Source organism: Manduca sexta, chromosome 22 (genome assembly GCF_014839805.1).
Source record: "Manduca sexta isolate Smith_Timp_Sample1 chromosome 22, JHU_Msex_v1.0, whole genome shotgun sequence".
In the NCBI taxonomy this organism is placed as follows: Eukaryota; Metazoa; Arthropoda; class Insecta; order Lepidoptera; family Sphingidae; genus Manduca; species Manduca sexta.
In genome coordinates this window covers 5,706,361-5,721,275 of record NC_051136.1, presented here as the reverse complement: position 1 = coordinate 5,721,275, position 14,915 = coordinate 5,706,361, and the positions used below count along the sequence as shown (strand labels likewise).

General features: G+C 31.2%; 1 protein-coding gene across 1 annotated transcript in view; it reads right to left on the bottom strand.

The window, feature by feature from the left end:
* The window catches only part of LOC115443974 (monocarboxylate transporter 7), a 34,690-nt gene extending 20,122 nt beyond the window's left edge, over positions 1 to 14,568 (bottom strand). The window contains exons 1-2 of the mRNA XM_030169589.2: positions 14,234 to 14,568; positions 696 to 819 (exon numbers count right to left, since the gene is read on the bottom strand). Coding sequence (XP_030025449.1) covers positions 696 to 819; positions 14,234 to 14,359 — 250 coding nt within the window. The 5' untranslated portion in view covers positions 14,360 to 14,568. The remainder of the gene's footprint in view (positions 1 to 695; positions 820 to 14,233) is intronic.
* Between the last annotated feature and the right edge of the window lie 347 nt (positions 14,569 to 14,915).

Below are 14,915 nucleotides of genomic sequence, written 5' to 3'. Positions count from 1 at the left end.
CTGGACGCAGCAAAGGTGCTATCTAAAGCGCTCAAGAGCCAGGATTTAGCCTACGTCAAACCCGCGCTGTCCACGTGGCACATGCGTGCTATCTACTCTACGACGCGACGCCCACGTGCCTCGACACGCGACAGTACCAAATAAAGACAAATTTAAAGGTCCGTATTCAAAGGAAAAATTAAATTAAAAAGAATAATCTCGCACCTTGTTATCGCTTTAAAAGGTTTTAGCATAGATCATTGAAACTGGCCCAATAAAATTATATATCTAAAACTTTATATTAACTACCTACTTATGTTTCAAAATGTAATTATTTTTTGCAGCACAGAAATGCAAATTTCTTAAAAATATATGATACTTAGCTATATGTTTATATTATAAAACTCCGTTTTTTAAATAATATTCAAAATGAATCATCCATGAATTGCTCACATATATTATGTATAGATATTGATCTGCACAGCTGGCAAGAAAATGTTACATCTAAGATTGTTTAAATGTCTTAAAACATTGAAAAACAGGTTGTTAATTGATAGACATAAAAATAAATTCATTATTCAAGAACGAGAAAGTCATTTCGTCTTAAAGGATTATAATTTGATATTTTAAATCCTTGCCAGTTGCATTTATTGCATTTTTTATAAAATTTAAATGGATAAATATTTCTACAAAGAATATAATAAATATAATTTTACCTGCTATGGAGAGAGCTCCATTATATACGCCGATAACGAGCGGTAGACCGCTGCCACTGTCTTGTTCTAAGAAGAAATTGTGGAACAAAATACCAAACGCGTTCGATGATCCGAAACCCAGCATCTGAAAATATGTTAAATTAATATTAATTGACTTCTCATGCGTTATAAGTATACACCTCAAATACCCATGCAATAGGGTACCGGACTCATTTTAGTTCTTCACTATTATCAAATATTTACGTTATAATATAAATTATAACACAAAAGGAATAATTAAAATCCGGTAAAAAATCAACAAGTTATAAGTCTTTGAATGTCGGTGAAAGGGGTAAATAACACGAAACAGAAAAGAGACAAAATACCCACATTTGACGTCAGTGGGAATTGCGACGCGTGCGAAAGAAAGAGATGAAGCGATATCCCCACAACGCGCCCACTTTTGCACGTTACAATATTTGAAATATGAATTACTAGCTCATTTTTTAACCAATTTTTATGCAATTTTTGCAGGAGTGCTTCTTTTTTGTGTTATTAACCACTACATATAGAATAGTGAACAAAATCAAACATAGGCCGGTTCCCTATTCAACTTTAGAACCACATGACCAACGCGACCAAGGCAATACGAGTCTCAATAAACCAACTCCTAGTAACAACTTGGTAACATAGCATTTGGGACATTTGCGTAGCGTAGATACTAAGGAAAGTCGTGTTATATCTAACTTGGGTTGACAGGCATAAAAATTATAAAAAAAAATACCTTGACTTTAAATGTGATCGCATGACAATCCATTTTTACCCTCTAAAGCGTAGGTTCTTATAATTAAATTAATAAGTGGTTTCGTGGTAATATTTCAGGCAGCTAAAAACTAGGCCTGTCTTGCAATGAGTTATTTAAATATATTTAATGATCTCTACTGCCCATAAACACAAAACCACAAGAATCATGGTTTAATTACCGAAGTCAAAGGAAGGTAAGTTAGCAACAAAATTAAGTTGGTAACCTCACGTGGGTTTGTAGTAAGCACGTGTTGGCTATGTCATCGCACCGGTTTCACATTACAAGGGAAACGAAAGCCTATTAATCACGAAGAATTTTTTTATTGGCGAAAACAAATTTTATCTAGCACGGAAAAACACTCGATCTATGTATAAAGTTGATTAGGTGATTATGCGTCGATAAGTGATCATCCGAATTATATCAGCCTCTATTTCTGAATGGTTATCAGCTAAAACGCGACCAGTCGTCAGACTGTATCTATTTAATATCCTTCAGGATATTTCCAAAATTAAACATAATGGCCGATTCTTAGGAAGAATATTAACCGCTACCGACGGATCCATAGCGAATATGGACCAATCACAATAAAGTATATTTAACATGCTCGGCGTTGTCTAATTTTGATTGGTTTATACTAACTATTAAATGGTAGTTAGCGGTTTTTTGTGTATCGGTCCACGCAGTCAACACCGGGGGAAACGTGCGAATGGGATACTGAAATCCCCCGGTTTACCGACTGCATGGTCCTGGAGGAAAGTTTGGAGGGGATATCTGGGAAAGGGAATTAGGGCAAGGAGAAGGAAGCCTCTTAGAAAGGAAGGAGGGGAAAAGGCCAGGAAATGTTCGCGAGCCCTTATTGGCTTCAATGTGAATTGGCAACCGTGTGGTACACACACTTAACTTTGTTCCTAGGGCCGCAACAAATATGCCACCGTGCATGGGCGTGCATTTGGTCTTGTGGAGACTGAGCGCACAAAATTTTTGGAGTTACCGGTAAGGTTAGTAGAATTGGCCTCCTCTGTAGATTGAGTTTAGACCAACATTTTTCACCGACCGCATTAAAAAAGGGGTGTTGTGTTGTTTTCGAATGTATTTGCATTTCTCTACGTAGCCTGAATGTTTTTGAAACCTAATGTTACATAAATAGCTGTTGGTTTTCATGGAATATCGTAGCATTTACTATTGCATTTCATACCCAATTTACGAAAGAGATCAATTTAGTTATATTGACGCGGTGTAATAGATTTTTTCGAAGTGTTGAATTTGAATAGCGTTATCGTCTAATATCGGATTAATTAACCTGAAACTAATCTAAAGGCAAGACTTATAAGCCGTTTATAAGGCTTCCCATAAGGATCAGGCACGGTCGGCGATTGACAATTGTGGGTATCCGATAGCCAATAGATTAATACATCATCTACCGGAGGTTAAAGGTCAAAAAAACATAAAAAGTAAAAAAACTTATACTTAATATTTTTTATCCACTATTTGTTCATTTCTATACCTACTTAAAGATTTGAATTTTAACAATGATCATGTTTATTTTTTTAATATTGCAATTTTTATAATAAGTATATACAGACATGATATTATTAAATAAATATTTAGTAATAGCTTTGGATTGGAAATTCGACAATCGTGATATTTTAATCCGAAAACCTATAAAAATAATATGCTGTATGCATGCAATGCATCAAACAAGACAAAAATTACTGCAAACAGCAAAAAAATTTATATCAAAATATTATGTCCAATATGTAACACAACTTTTAATTACTATAAAACTTGGATATAGTAAAAATCAAAGGAAAGATAAAGATACCTTAAGCTACAGTATATACCTAAGCTAGTAGTAGATACCTAAGCTTCAGTATATATTATAATTAATGACAAGACGTATATGACGCCCAAAGTAAATGTTATTGATAAAAGACCGCTAAGCTCAAATATAAATAGATAAGAACTACGTGCCATGTCGGACGGACTGTGGGTCATGATCACCACAAAATGGATGGCAAAAGGATGACAGCCACATATGACTTACAAGGAGATAATAATACAACGACAATATATTGAAATATATTATCAGAATAATCTGTTCTCAGAAAGGAGACTTTATTGCTGCAGATAAATAATGGAGTCAGTTAAATATATCATACAATTAATTGCAATTAAAAGTAAGATAAAAGGACGCCCTTAAAGCTTTATTTCCGACAGTAAGTCAGTTACCTCGACTTTTAAGGCTTTTCCCCAAATAGGGGTAGCTTGAATATTAATGCCATACATTTACAGTGCACGTGTTACGGGCGGGAATATGCAAAGGTTTACGAATAAGTAAAAAAATATATGCCACCAAAATGTTCTTTATTGAAGTGTTGGTTGTAAATTAAAATAATGTTCCATTTAGGAGATGCACGAAATCACAATTTTAATGACATTTTCATAATGAAATGAATGACACAAGTCACAATATCACCACAAGATAAAATATTGAACAAATATGATGTTCAATTTTTCAGTTCAACTATATGTATTTAACATTAAATACATTGTTTCTAAAAATACTATAAGCAGAGGGCACCATGTTAATGAAACGTATTATTTTCGTAGGACACAGATAAATAACGTTAATACTATAATTACTTTATAGTGTTTATAAGGAAATTCCATTGTTATCCGCTAGTATAGTTATAAAATAAGTTTTAAAGATAAATAGAGATTAACATCCATTTAATCTACGCTACAACAACAGCTTTTGTCATAAGTATGTGAACAACAAGAAGAGTTGTTTTTAACAACAAACTAATCTAGCTAATGTATGCACCACGTATAAACTTTACAAATCCAGTTGCAAATAAAAGTTATCTTCAATGCAATCATTAATTATCTATCTGTATACGTAATAAATGTTATGACAAGTAATATACAAATAAATTAAATTGTATTATGGGTTTTATCAATCATATTCCATTTACTGTTATTGTGTGCTTTTGTCTATGAAATTACTTGATAGGAAGAAAATAACAAAACAATATTTGATTTAAAAAACTACGCGCATAATAAATTATTATTTCACAACACTTTGTAACAATCCGCATTCATTTCCTTTTAAATGTCTACCATTTAAATCTTGTTTAAATATAATATTCATTTAAAAATAAAAAATGTGCCTACATCTATATATCTTCTATTTTATGCTAACTATATATGATTTACACGCTTCAAATAGAATAGATTATAATTTTATCTTACAATAAATATAACTAATGTATTATGTTACATAATCTGTTTCCACAATGGCACCTTTAATATTGTTTTAGAAATACAATATATAGAGGTGGGAATTTGACAAATATGTACTTAATAAACACGATTGCATTGAAGTGAACACGATAAGTCGCGTGTTAACTGATGCAAGCACTAATAGTTAACAAACAATCAATCTTAACAAGAGACTTGACTCTACCGTAAGCAGGTAATCAGTAATATGCAGTCGCCGCCATCTAAAAATATTTCTTTAACCGAGCATCTGAACCTCTAAATTTCTTTAAAAACTTTCACATTTACTTTCTCATATATTTTTGTTCTAACTCTCCAATTGACTAATATCGAATAGTATACGTGGAGGTGATGCTACTTCCTCTAATGATTTTCCTAAGACAACCCGATAAATGCATGAAATGCAGAGGTTTTCATTACCAGAACCGTTAGATAAATTCATGACCTAACATAGATCAGAAAGTAATATTTTTCAAAAGCTAGACCCTTTAATAATGAGTAAAATGTAAAATTGCATTTTCTTATTTTTATTAGTAACGATTTCTCACACAATATTGTGGAACATATAAAGGCGATTGTTGAGAATATTACAAACTTAACGGCACCTTATTAAGCCTTTTTAAGCAGATACTGATCTGCCTAAAAAGTCTTAATACTTAGGATAATTAATAAATTCTTGTTAAAAACTAGCTGAATTAGCACCTTCGTATGCTACTAAAAAAAAGTTGATAGAGATTAAACGTTGTCCAAAGAGCGTGGAAGATGATCAAACTACTGGGCGATTTCCGACGTCAACTAAATTAAATTCTAAATTCTTTTCACGAATAATGAAGTAAAAGCCACTGTCGGTTAAAATTTTGACGAGTGCTGTTTGTCAAATGGACAACAATAATTAAAGTAGGTTTATGGACATGCCTCTTAACAGATGGCAACACTGTCGTTGCTTCTTCCTGTTCCGTTCCTGCCATGACCAATGTCACGCACACAATAAAGTCGTTCCTGTACTATGTGATTTCATTAAGTCTCCACTACTAGAAAACACTTTTAAAGATATTTTACATTAGCATAGAAACCCTGCCAGATAGTCGAAAAAAGTGTGACGAGCTTGGAGAAAAATATTGAAAATAAATATATAAAAATATTATCTTACAATTTTCCTACTTAGGCCATCATCGCGTATTTTTTTTTATATTTGGGAACGAATTTTCGAAACAAATTTCATCGATATCATTTTAGTATTCAGCCGTGAAACCGAAATAAACGGTCGGAATTAGGTACTTTTGCATTTATAATGTAAGTATCTAAGTAATATGGACAACACAAAATATTATTAAAATTAAAATAAATTATAAAATACAAAACGATTATAAGTCTATTTTATCGTTAACTGACCACAAAATTGAATAAATTATAAAATTATAATTTGATAAATTTACGATTTATGCGATAGTACCTGTTTTACCAGTCCGCGTTTACCTAAAAAAAACTATTTTTTATTTTATTCAATTTAGTATACCTTACTTATTTCGTGATATTATATTAAAAACGGCGAAATGCGTGGCTAAATTGTGTTTTAAATTCTAACTTTGTGTATATTGTGATAAAAAAAAATTACAGACTAAAGAATAATATTATACAGCCCTATAATAGTCTTAGTCTGATTTAGGCGGATCAATTATTATTAGCAATAATGTAACGCAATTATCGTTATAAAGTTACGTTGTCTGTACTTGCGCAATAGCAGATAATTCTCGATCTCGTTGACGTATAACAGTCTTAATAGACATTTAAAAAACTATTATTGGTGGCAATAATTGCTTCATCGAATAGATAAATATATCTTTTTATATTGGATTTTATTGTCATGTGGGAAGACCGGCAACTGCCAAGCAAAGATAAAAGTAAAAAATACCTAGGAAAAAAAAGTAAAATAAAATGTTCTTAATTTCAGATATTAACATTACATAGACAGTTAGCAGGTAGATCTAGTAAGTTATTATTTGCCCTCATTGTATATTTAAATAATTTTAAGTGAAAAATGTAGTCATACAAGATTGTTGCGTAACTTTAACCGTTTACGCAGCGCAAATTTTGAAAACCTTCAAAAGGAATATATTTTCCCATTTTTCATGAATGCTCCGCTCCTATTGGTTATAGCGTGATGTGACATAGCTATAGCCTTCCTGAATGGGCTATCTAACACGAAAAGATGTTTTCAATATGAATCGATAGCTCCTGAGATTAGCGCGTTCAAACAAACAAACAAACTCCTAAGCTTTATATAATAGTATACATATCCAAACACAGATTAAATTGCTACAGTTTAAAAAAAATGTAAGTATGCAAAAATGCATTAGTATTGAGATCATGAGAGATTTAATTTATAATTCCTAGATATGTCGATATTTTTGAAATAAGTAACTATCTTGTTCAAACTTAATTATCAATAATATGGTTTATACTTAGTTATAATAAGTAGGTACTTAAATATATACTTTAGCAAAGCCTCATATATTCATATGGTCACGTATTCTATTACTTTTTATGATTCTTTTCATACAAAAAATGGTCTAGACATCATAATATTATTGTAAAAACATTATTTTTATGACAAACAAAATAATAGCAATTAGATCAGTGAGCAAGTTAGAATCACTATGCGTAATTTGCAAGTACTTCAAACGGGCAGTTGCGAATGCGAAACAGCCATTCAGAAACACAACTATAGTTAACCACAGACATAAGGTATATTATTATGTTATTTATATCTTCCACTTATTATGAACTAGTTTTTTCTCTCAGCTTCGCCCGCATGAAAATTATCTGTGATAATCCCACTTTATATTTTCCCAGGATAAAATGGGGCCTATATGCTTGGGCCTAAACTATCTCCATGCCTCATTGATTTATTTAATTTAAATCAATTCCTTAGAAGTTATCGCAAAATTAAAATGGCGCGACGAAATAAATTAAAACGGTCTTTCTTCGGCGCGCCACCCGCGGTCGTCTATTGTTGCTATCTAAGCCGAGCGATGAAACGCGCTGAAACAGATACGACAGAAAAAAAAATTGCATACGTCCTGATATCGAGCCTGAATGGGTCGCTAGTAAATTTTATAATTAAAAAACGCGATATAATAATATTGTTACTCAAAACAGTACTAGATCCACCACAATCACACGTAAGTATATAACCGATTAAATGAATTGTTTACGTAACCTTCTTTCTCGTAGAAAGAATAAAGGTTTTGAAATGTTGTATTTATCTAGCTTACCTAGCAATTTTAATAAGGCACCGACTCCAAAATTGGTATCCAGTATATACCTGTTATGTGAAATTATTTTTTGGTTTCGAGTGGTTTTTGAAGGCGGTTTAATTTTTTTCTTAAAATATTTTTATAAGTATGGATAATATCACGATACGCATTCAGCGCATATAATAAATTTTCATACGCTGTGGATTCCGCATTCGTCATACACCGTCACTCAAGCTTGGTTTTAAAGCTTGTTAGTATAGTACGTCACACACGTTAGAATAATTTGTAAAGCAAGAAATATAATAGAAGATAATAATATTTAACGTTCTCAAAGTAGTAAAAGTATATCCTCTTCGTAGAAGATAGAAACAAAATCCTTAATAAATGTTATTTAAGATCCTCCATCCTAATCTCACTAGATTAGGAAAGAAAGATATTTTCTAATACTTAATGAAATATTACGGGTATTTATTGAAACAGTACTTAACATGTTTTCTTCCAATAATGTTTTGAAGAGACATTTTACTTCTCATAAGCCGTTATAAACGAAAAAGATACATAAGTCCAAAATTTTAATTTATGTGTTTTCAAGATGGTGTTATTTATTACGTGCTTTCAATCACTACATAAACAAAATTAATAACGTATGCTTAATTATCAACTTAATAAGTTATTTACTAATCAAACATCTTACAAAACACATTAAACTTGTGTGACAACTTAATTTAAATAGAATCTATGCCCTACGACTTTGTATGATCTTTTAAAAAAACATGATTATGTATGAGTTATGACTGCGAAGTAAATAGTGCGAGCCATTTGATAAAATTTTAGAAACATAAAAATAATAGTTTTAGACTTATCATTTGGCTCAACTTTTATATTGGTAAACACATATTGTAGTTATGTATTTGAAAAATACTGTGTAATAATATATTTTCTAATAGTGGGTATAAAAAATTTTACTAACCAAAAGGTACGCCATTGGAATAAAGGATTCAAAATATTCAAAGTAATTTAAAATCAAATAAATTATTCTACTTTAGCCAAACTATTGTAAGTCTAATTAGATAGTTGCTCTGGTCACTACTTGAAAAAAATCATTTAAATAATTGCATACATATTATAACAGAAATAGCATATGTGGCAGAGTAAATGACGCCTTCAGAATTTATAATCTGGATTACGTAGAAAGCTCGTTATATCATTTACTATTAGCGGAGGGCACACTACATCGAATGTATACCTAACAGTAACACCATTTTTATTCTTTTTTATTTTCCATCGTTATGAAAACCACTACGACGATAAAATATCAACCAGTTAAATTGAGACATATAAAACATTCAACATTTAATGTGAAATGTTTTTGTATGAAATCCTACACGTAGCATAGCTCAACATACTCTTAAACTTAGTCGTATTTTGTTTACAAACACTCCTAACAACAATAATATTATATATTTTGCTAACCAATTATCCTGTAGTTGAACAACCTTACAGTATTTTTTATGGAATGCCGGAAAACATCCATACAACCTTTATTCAAATCTATCGGAAACATAAAACGCTAATGCAAATATAAGATACACGATCGCAATGTAATAATTATATTGCCAAACAAAATAAATTGGATTGGATAATTATATCGTCTTATAATCATTACAATTTACATTAAACAAGTCAAGGAGAGCGGCGATAGCCTAGATGTGGAACGGACTGCCGAGACGAAAGTCCGCAGGTTCAAAAACCATAAGCAAACACCTCGTGAGTTTTCTTTAATTATATGTGTATTCTTTGTAAATTACCGCTTGTTTTAATGATGAAGGAAAGCATCATGAAGAAACTTGCATACTTGAGAAGTTCTTTATAAGACTTTTGAGAGTGTGTGAAGTCTACCAATCCGCACTAGGACAGCGTGGACAGGACTAAGATCTAATACCTCTCAGAAGTAGAGGAGGCCCGTGCAGCAATGGGACAGTATAATACAGGGCTGATATTATTATTATATTATTAAGTACATGAAATTATTTAAGAACACTGTTTTAATTTTTGACACATAAAATTAGTCAGATTTTTTTTTGTCAATCATAAAAATATTTCATGCATCCAAATCCTATTAAGGGGATTTATTAAAAAATAAAAGTAATCCAATAATATTATAAACAATAATAAGCAGCACGCGTCATATTATGACGCCTTCTTTTATAATATGCGGTGTTTAAGCCGAAAGCAAATTTAGATAAGCACGAACTTTGTATTAAATTACCTCAGTATCTATTACAGCATAGTAAAATGAGGATTTATATATTCAAATATCTATATTGAGGAGCAATTTTGATGAATTATTGTTTATATGCAACAAAGCGACGATTAAACCCAGTGTCCTGATAAAATTCCTGTGCATAAACATGTAACCATAACCAAGAAAATAACAGCAGGAATTCTAAATTTATAAATTTTGGCATTTATTTACCTGACCTACGTATTGAACCCAGAACGCTACCATTCTCAGTACAAGTACCTACGTTTCCAGTTGCTATTGACCAGTAAAACGTTTATTTGCTTATACCATACTAAAACATAAATGTGAAACTCTGTTTGTCTGTTTCTATTACGGTGTCACGGCTGAACTACTGAACTGATTTCGATAAAATTTGGTATGGAGATAGATTGAGACCCTGAGAAGGATATACTTTTAATCCAAGACAAATATATAGCAAGAGTTTTATCCCGGAAAACCATATACACTCGAGCGGAGCCACGAGCAACACTAATAACTAATACAATATGTATTGTGAAAATAAAATATATGCAACGTATCTCCATTTTATTCAAAGATCTACAATTTCATTTTCTTTACAACTGAAAAAAAATTTAAGAAAACCTAAAACCCAATTTATTTTTTAATTAGGAACAAAATTGTTTATTTTATTAACGATTTAAATTGTTTCTAAATCCAAACAAAAAAATATCTAAACATTTTCAATGAGTACAACCAGCTCCTCAAATATATAAAAAAATTAATAAGTAATATTTTTTACTGATAATAGATAGGTACGTTATTTTCAAACTTCTTGTGTCTATTTTATGCTTATTGACGTCGATCGTAGTCCGGTTTTATTTCTTAAACTTTTGTTTTTACGTAAATTTATTGGCATTGATTTAATTAGTTCATTAATTTTAAATGTACCTATTCGTTTTAACATTTCGCTGTCTTACGTCATTATTTTTCGTGCAATAAAAGCAAAAACGAGAAAATGTGGTTGTCTGAAATTAACGGTTTGCATTTATGCAGCACTTACGTATATACGATCCAAGGTACAACGTATATTCTAGCTTATATAATATGTAACTTTTACTATAGCATGCGACCACCATTGTTTTATAACCCATGTTTGAGTATGGAATTTTTACAAAATTTATTTACAGATAATGATTTCTTATGTGCTTATTATCGTACACAAATGCTAGATATTAAAATAAAACTATTTTGCGGATTTTATCGCTGTTATATTATAATTTTTTGCCGACGTTTCGAAGACTTGCAGCCTTTGTGGTCCCGGTCCGCCTTGTGACCGAAAATAAAACTATTTGGCGAAAATCTGCAAAATAGTTTTATTGTCACATGGTCGAAAATGCTCATAAAATTAACGATTATCTCGTTGAACATATAAATACTAAGTATTATCATCCATGATACGTGTTTGCGCCACCGGTTTTTATAATACTCATCACTACTTAGGCAGTAATAAAGCATCTAAATAGTAATAATGATAACGGCAAACCTTTATCCGAAGTAAGAATTGCTCATATTAAACTATATGGGTAATTTATTTGCCTTTGATTTTATGAAGGACAAATTATATTATCATTTGTTGTAAGTTTTATCTTGTCCTTGCATTGTCTTGGGTTTGATTCCATTTTACAAAATATGCGTCTTTTTACGGCATGATTTTGCAGTGGACATGGTCGGCTCCGCGGCAGTCAGGTGGGTTATAAAATTAAACGCCATAGCTTCGGTATCAATCTTGGTGATGTGTGTGCGTCAGACTGCATGTTTGGAAGAAGGGTGGAAGAGGTGAACTATGGTCGGCAGAAATACTTATTAATGAGAGTGTAGTTTGAGTGTAAGTGTTAGTGTATCATGTGGCGGAAAATGAGTAGAGAATACACAACAATTAAATAGTTATCGAATTGCTTAACTTTCTTACGAAGAATTTTTGAATCGTTAGATATAGAGCAATTTGGTGGTAAGGATTTTGATGAAAAAAAACCTACATTATACTTAGGTTTTATGTGCATTGAATATAAAAAAGCGTTGACAAGTTTTATGCTTGCATGATTATAATTACCTAATCTAAATAAAAACAATATAAATAAAAACTGTATATTTAACTTATAATGTCACAATAAATTAAAAACCTTGATATATTTTGACAAATACCTAATCATCAATATAATAAATAAAACTGGTTAATACATAGTCATTATTCATATTTTATTACATGATTCTTACTCTGGTGTAGAACGGCCAACGCCTTATTTCAGGTCCAAACCCAAAGTTGGCCACACTAGAAAAAAGTTTCATAGAGCTTGTATCAAAATTAAACCAAATCTCTCAGATCACAGCTGAAACGCCATGAGGTGAAAAAGACGACTAGGCAATGAATTTTTATGTTTCATTGAAATTGCATCAGTTTGAAAAATTAACTATGTATGTAAAATAAAAAATAAATAAATAAACATCGCGTTTTAATGCGTCGATATAATTAACAATATAAAAATATGTAGTTACTCCCATTTCTTATTTTGAAATCTAAGCTGCACCCCCTTGTTACGAATACCGAAAGTATTCCTTTTATCGCATTATTTATGGGGCCTATGCCACATAATCAAATATGCTGCAAGAAGAATTGAGTGGTTTAGAAAAAGGTTTAGAAAACCGCACGCAACGTTTGGCACGTCCTGGCATTTGAAACCCAGACCTCCCATTCCATATCACATAGGCACACTGATAAACAAGACCACCAAGGAGAGCCAGCTAATATTTCTAAAAAAAATCCGTTGAGCAACATTAAATCAAATTGCCAACTTTATTTCGAACATGGCTAATTATATATTTAACATTAGTTCCTAAAATTATGGGAAGTAAGTTCTCAAATCCTAAATGACAAGGACACAATTCCCAATACCAGTGAAGTGAGCGCTATTCTTCCGCGGTTTTGTCTACACATTATTGCGCAATCATAAAGCATATAAACCAGATAGCAAGATTGCACAATTTTAATATGTAGGCAAGAAAAAACTAGTTTCTAAATAGTAAATGCTATTTATGTACTTTAATCAAAACATTAAAATAAAAAAAATGAATCTTAACACCAATTTGTGTTACAAATCGATGCTTATCAATTTAAGAGAAATATCAATTAGATTTGTTTAGATAATATAGCAAAATATTCCATTAACCTTTCCGAACACGGTCACAACTTTTTATACCACGAAAACAATATAACAATATATGCAAACAATATTTAAATATCATATTTTAGGGCTTAGATTTTCTCAAATAGAACAGGCCTCCTCAATAAACTGTTTTAAAATAGCAAGCATCAAGTGGTCCTCGCAATCGACCTTTTCAAGATCAACTTCGAAGCCCTCCTAAACATGCGGAATTATAAGCGTTTGCTTCGCTGTAGGACTTCAGGCTAACAAAATATAAATAAAAACGTAAATCTATTCGTATAAATATATATTTTTTTAATAATGCTAAATATAACTAATAAACTGGTATTTAATTTTTTTGTGACCCTGTGTGCATGCTACCGACGCGACACGTTAGAAACTGCTGCAATATAATGATCTATGTTTATACGTTATTCGTGTTTACAATGCATATTAAGTATGTCCATTATCGTATAAGTTTCCTATCACTGATACAAATAACGAACCGCAATGTAATTTAATATTATATTATCCTAACATTTTGTAATTTGAAAAGTTATAATTTTCAATTTATGATAAGTAAAGAATAAATTACCTTAATGAGAAACAGCTATTCCGAAAAATTACGCAATAAAGTCTTTACCAAAATCGTTGTAATAAAATTAAATGTTTGATTAAATTATCAAAATTAAAATGTGTTTAGTGTTTAGATATACGCGACTCTCAGAGGGAATCAAGCTGTGAGTTATGGTATTGACATAAAAATTACTTACAAATGTAAATCCAACACCAAGACAGACGACGTAACCCCAGCCTCCGTCTGGCGGCACATAGTCCTTTCTGGAAATTCTATTTTTCCTACTTTCACTTCCATCCAAATGCGCAAAAGCTTCATCCATTTTCACAATATTCTTACACTCAAAAAATAAACTAAAATATTTTCATTGTTTATTTATCAATTTTAAGGATTTAGGTCTCTATTATATTAAGTTTAATTTTTCCGAATTATCTATCGGACTTGCATGATATCGCGAAACTGTGAAGGCAAGCGACACACGTCCTCACCCCACAGTTACCGTCATCACAATAACTGTCTATGTATTAAAAAGATTGTGAATAAAGTACCGATCATTAAGACACTTTGTTCGTATCACATTCCGTTGTTTATATTGTATTAAAGGTGATTGAACATTAAATTGAAATAGATTCACACATCTGTAAAAAAGCGGCAGTGTAACCTTACACACATTGCACTTATGACTTTTACTCTTACGTAATTTTATACACTTCCTCTTTGCTAATGGAATCCTTGATAAGTATAATAATTTGACGTGCAATTAAATGTCTAAAGTAATTTACATTAACTATAGTTTAATTGACTATTTTTTATGTTCTACTAAATTGATAATGCATTATTTTTTGATGATTCACGTTAATAGTTTACAATTTTGTTAA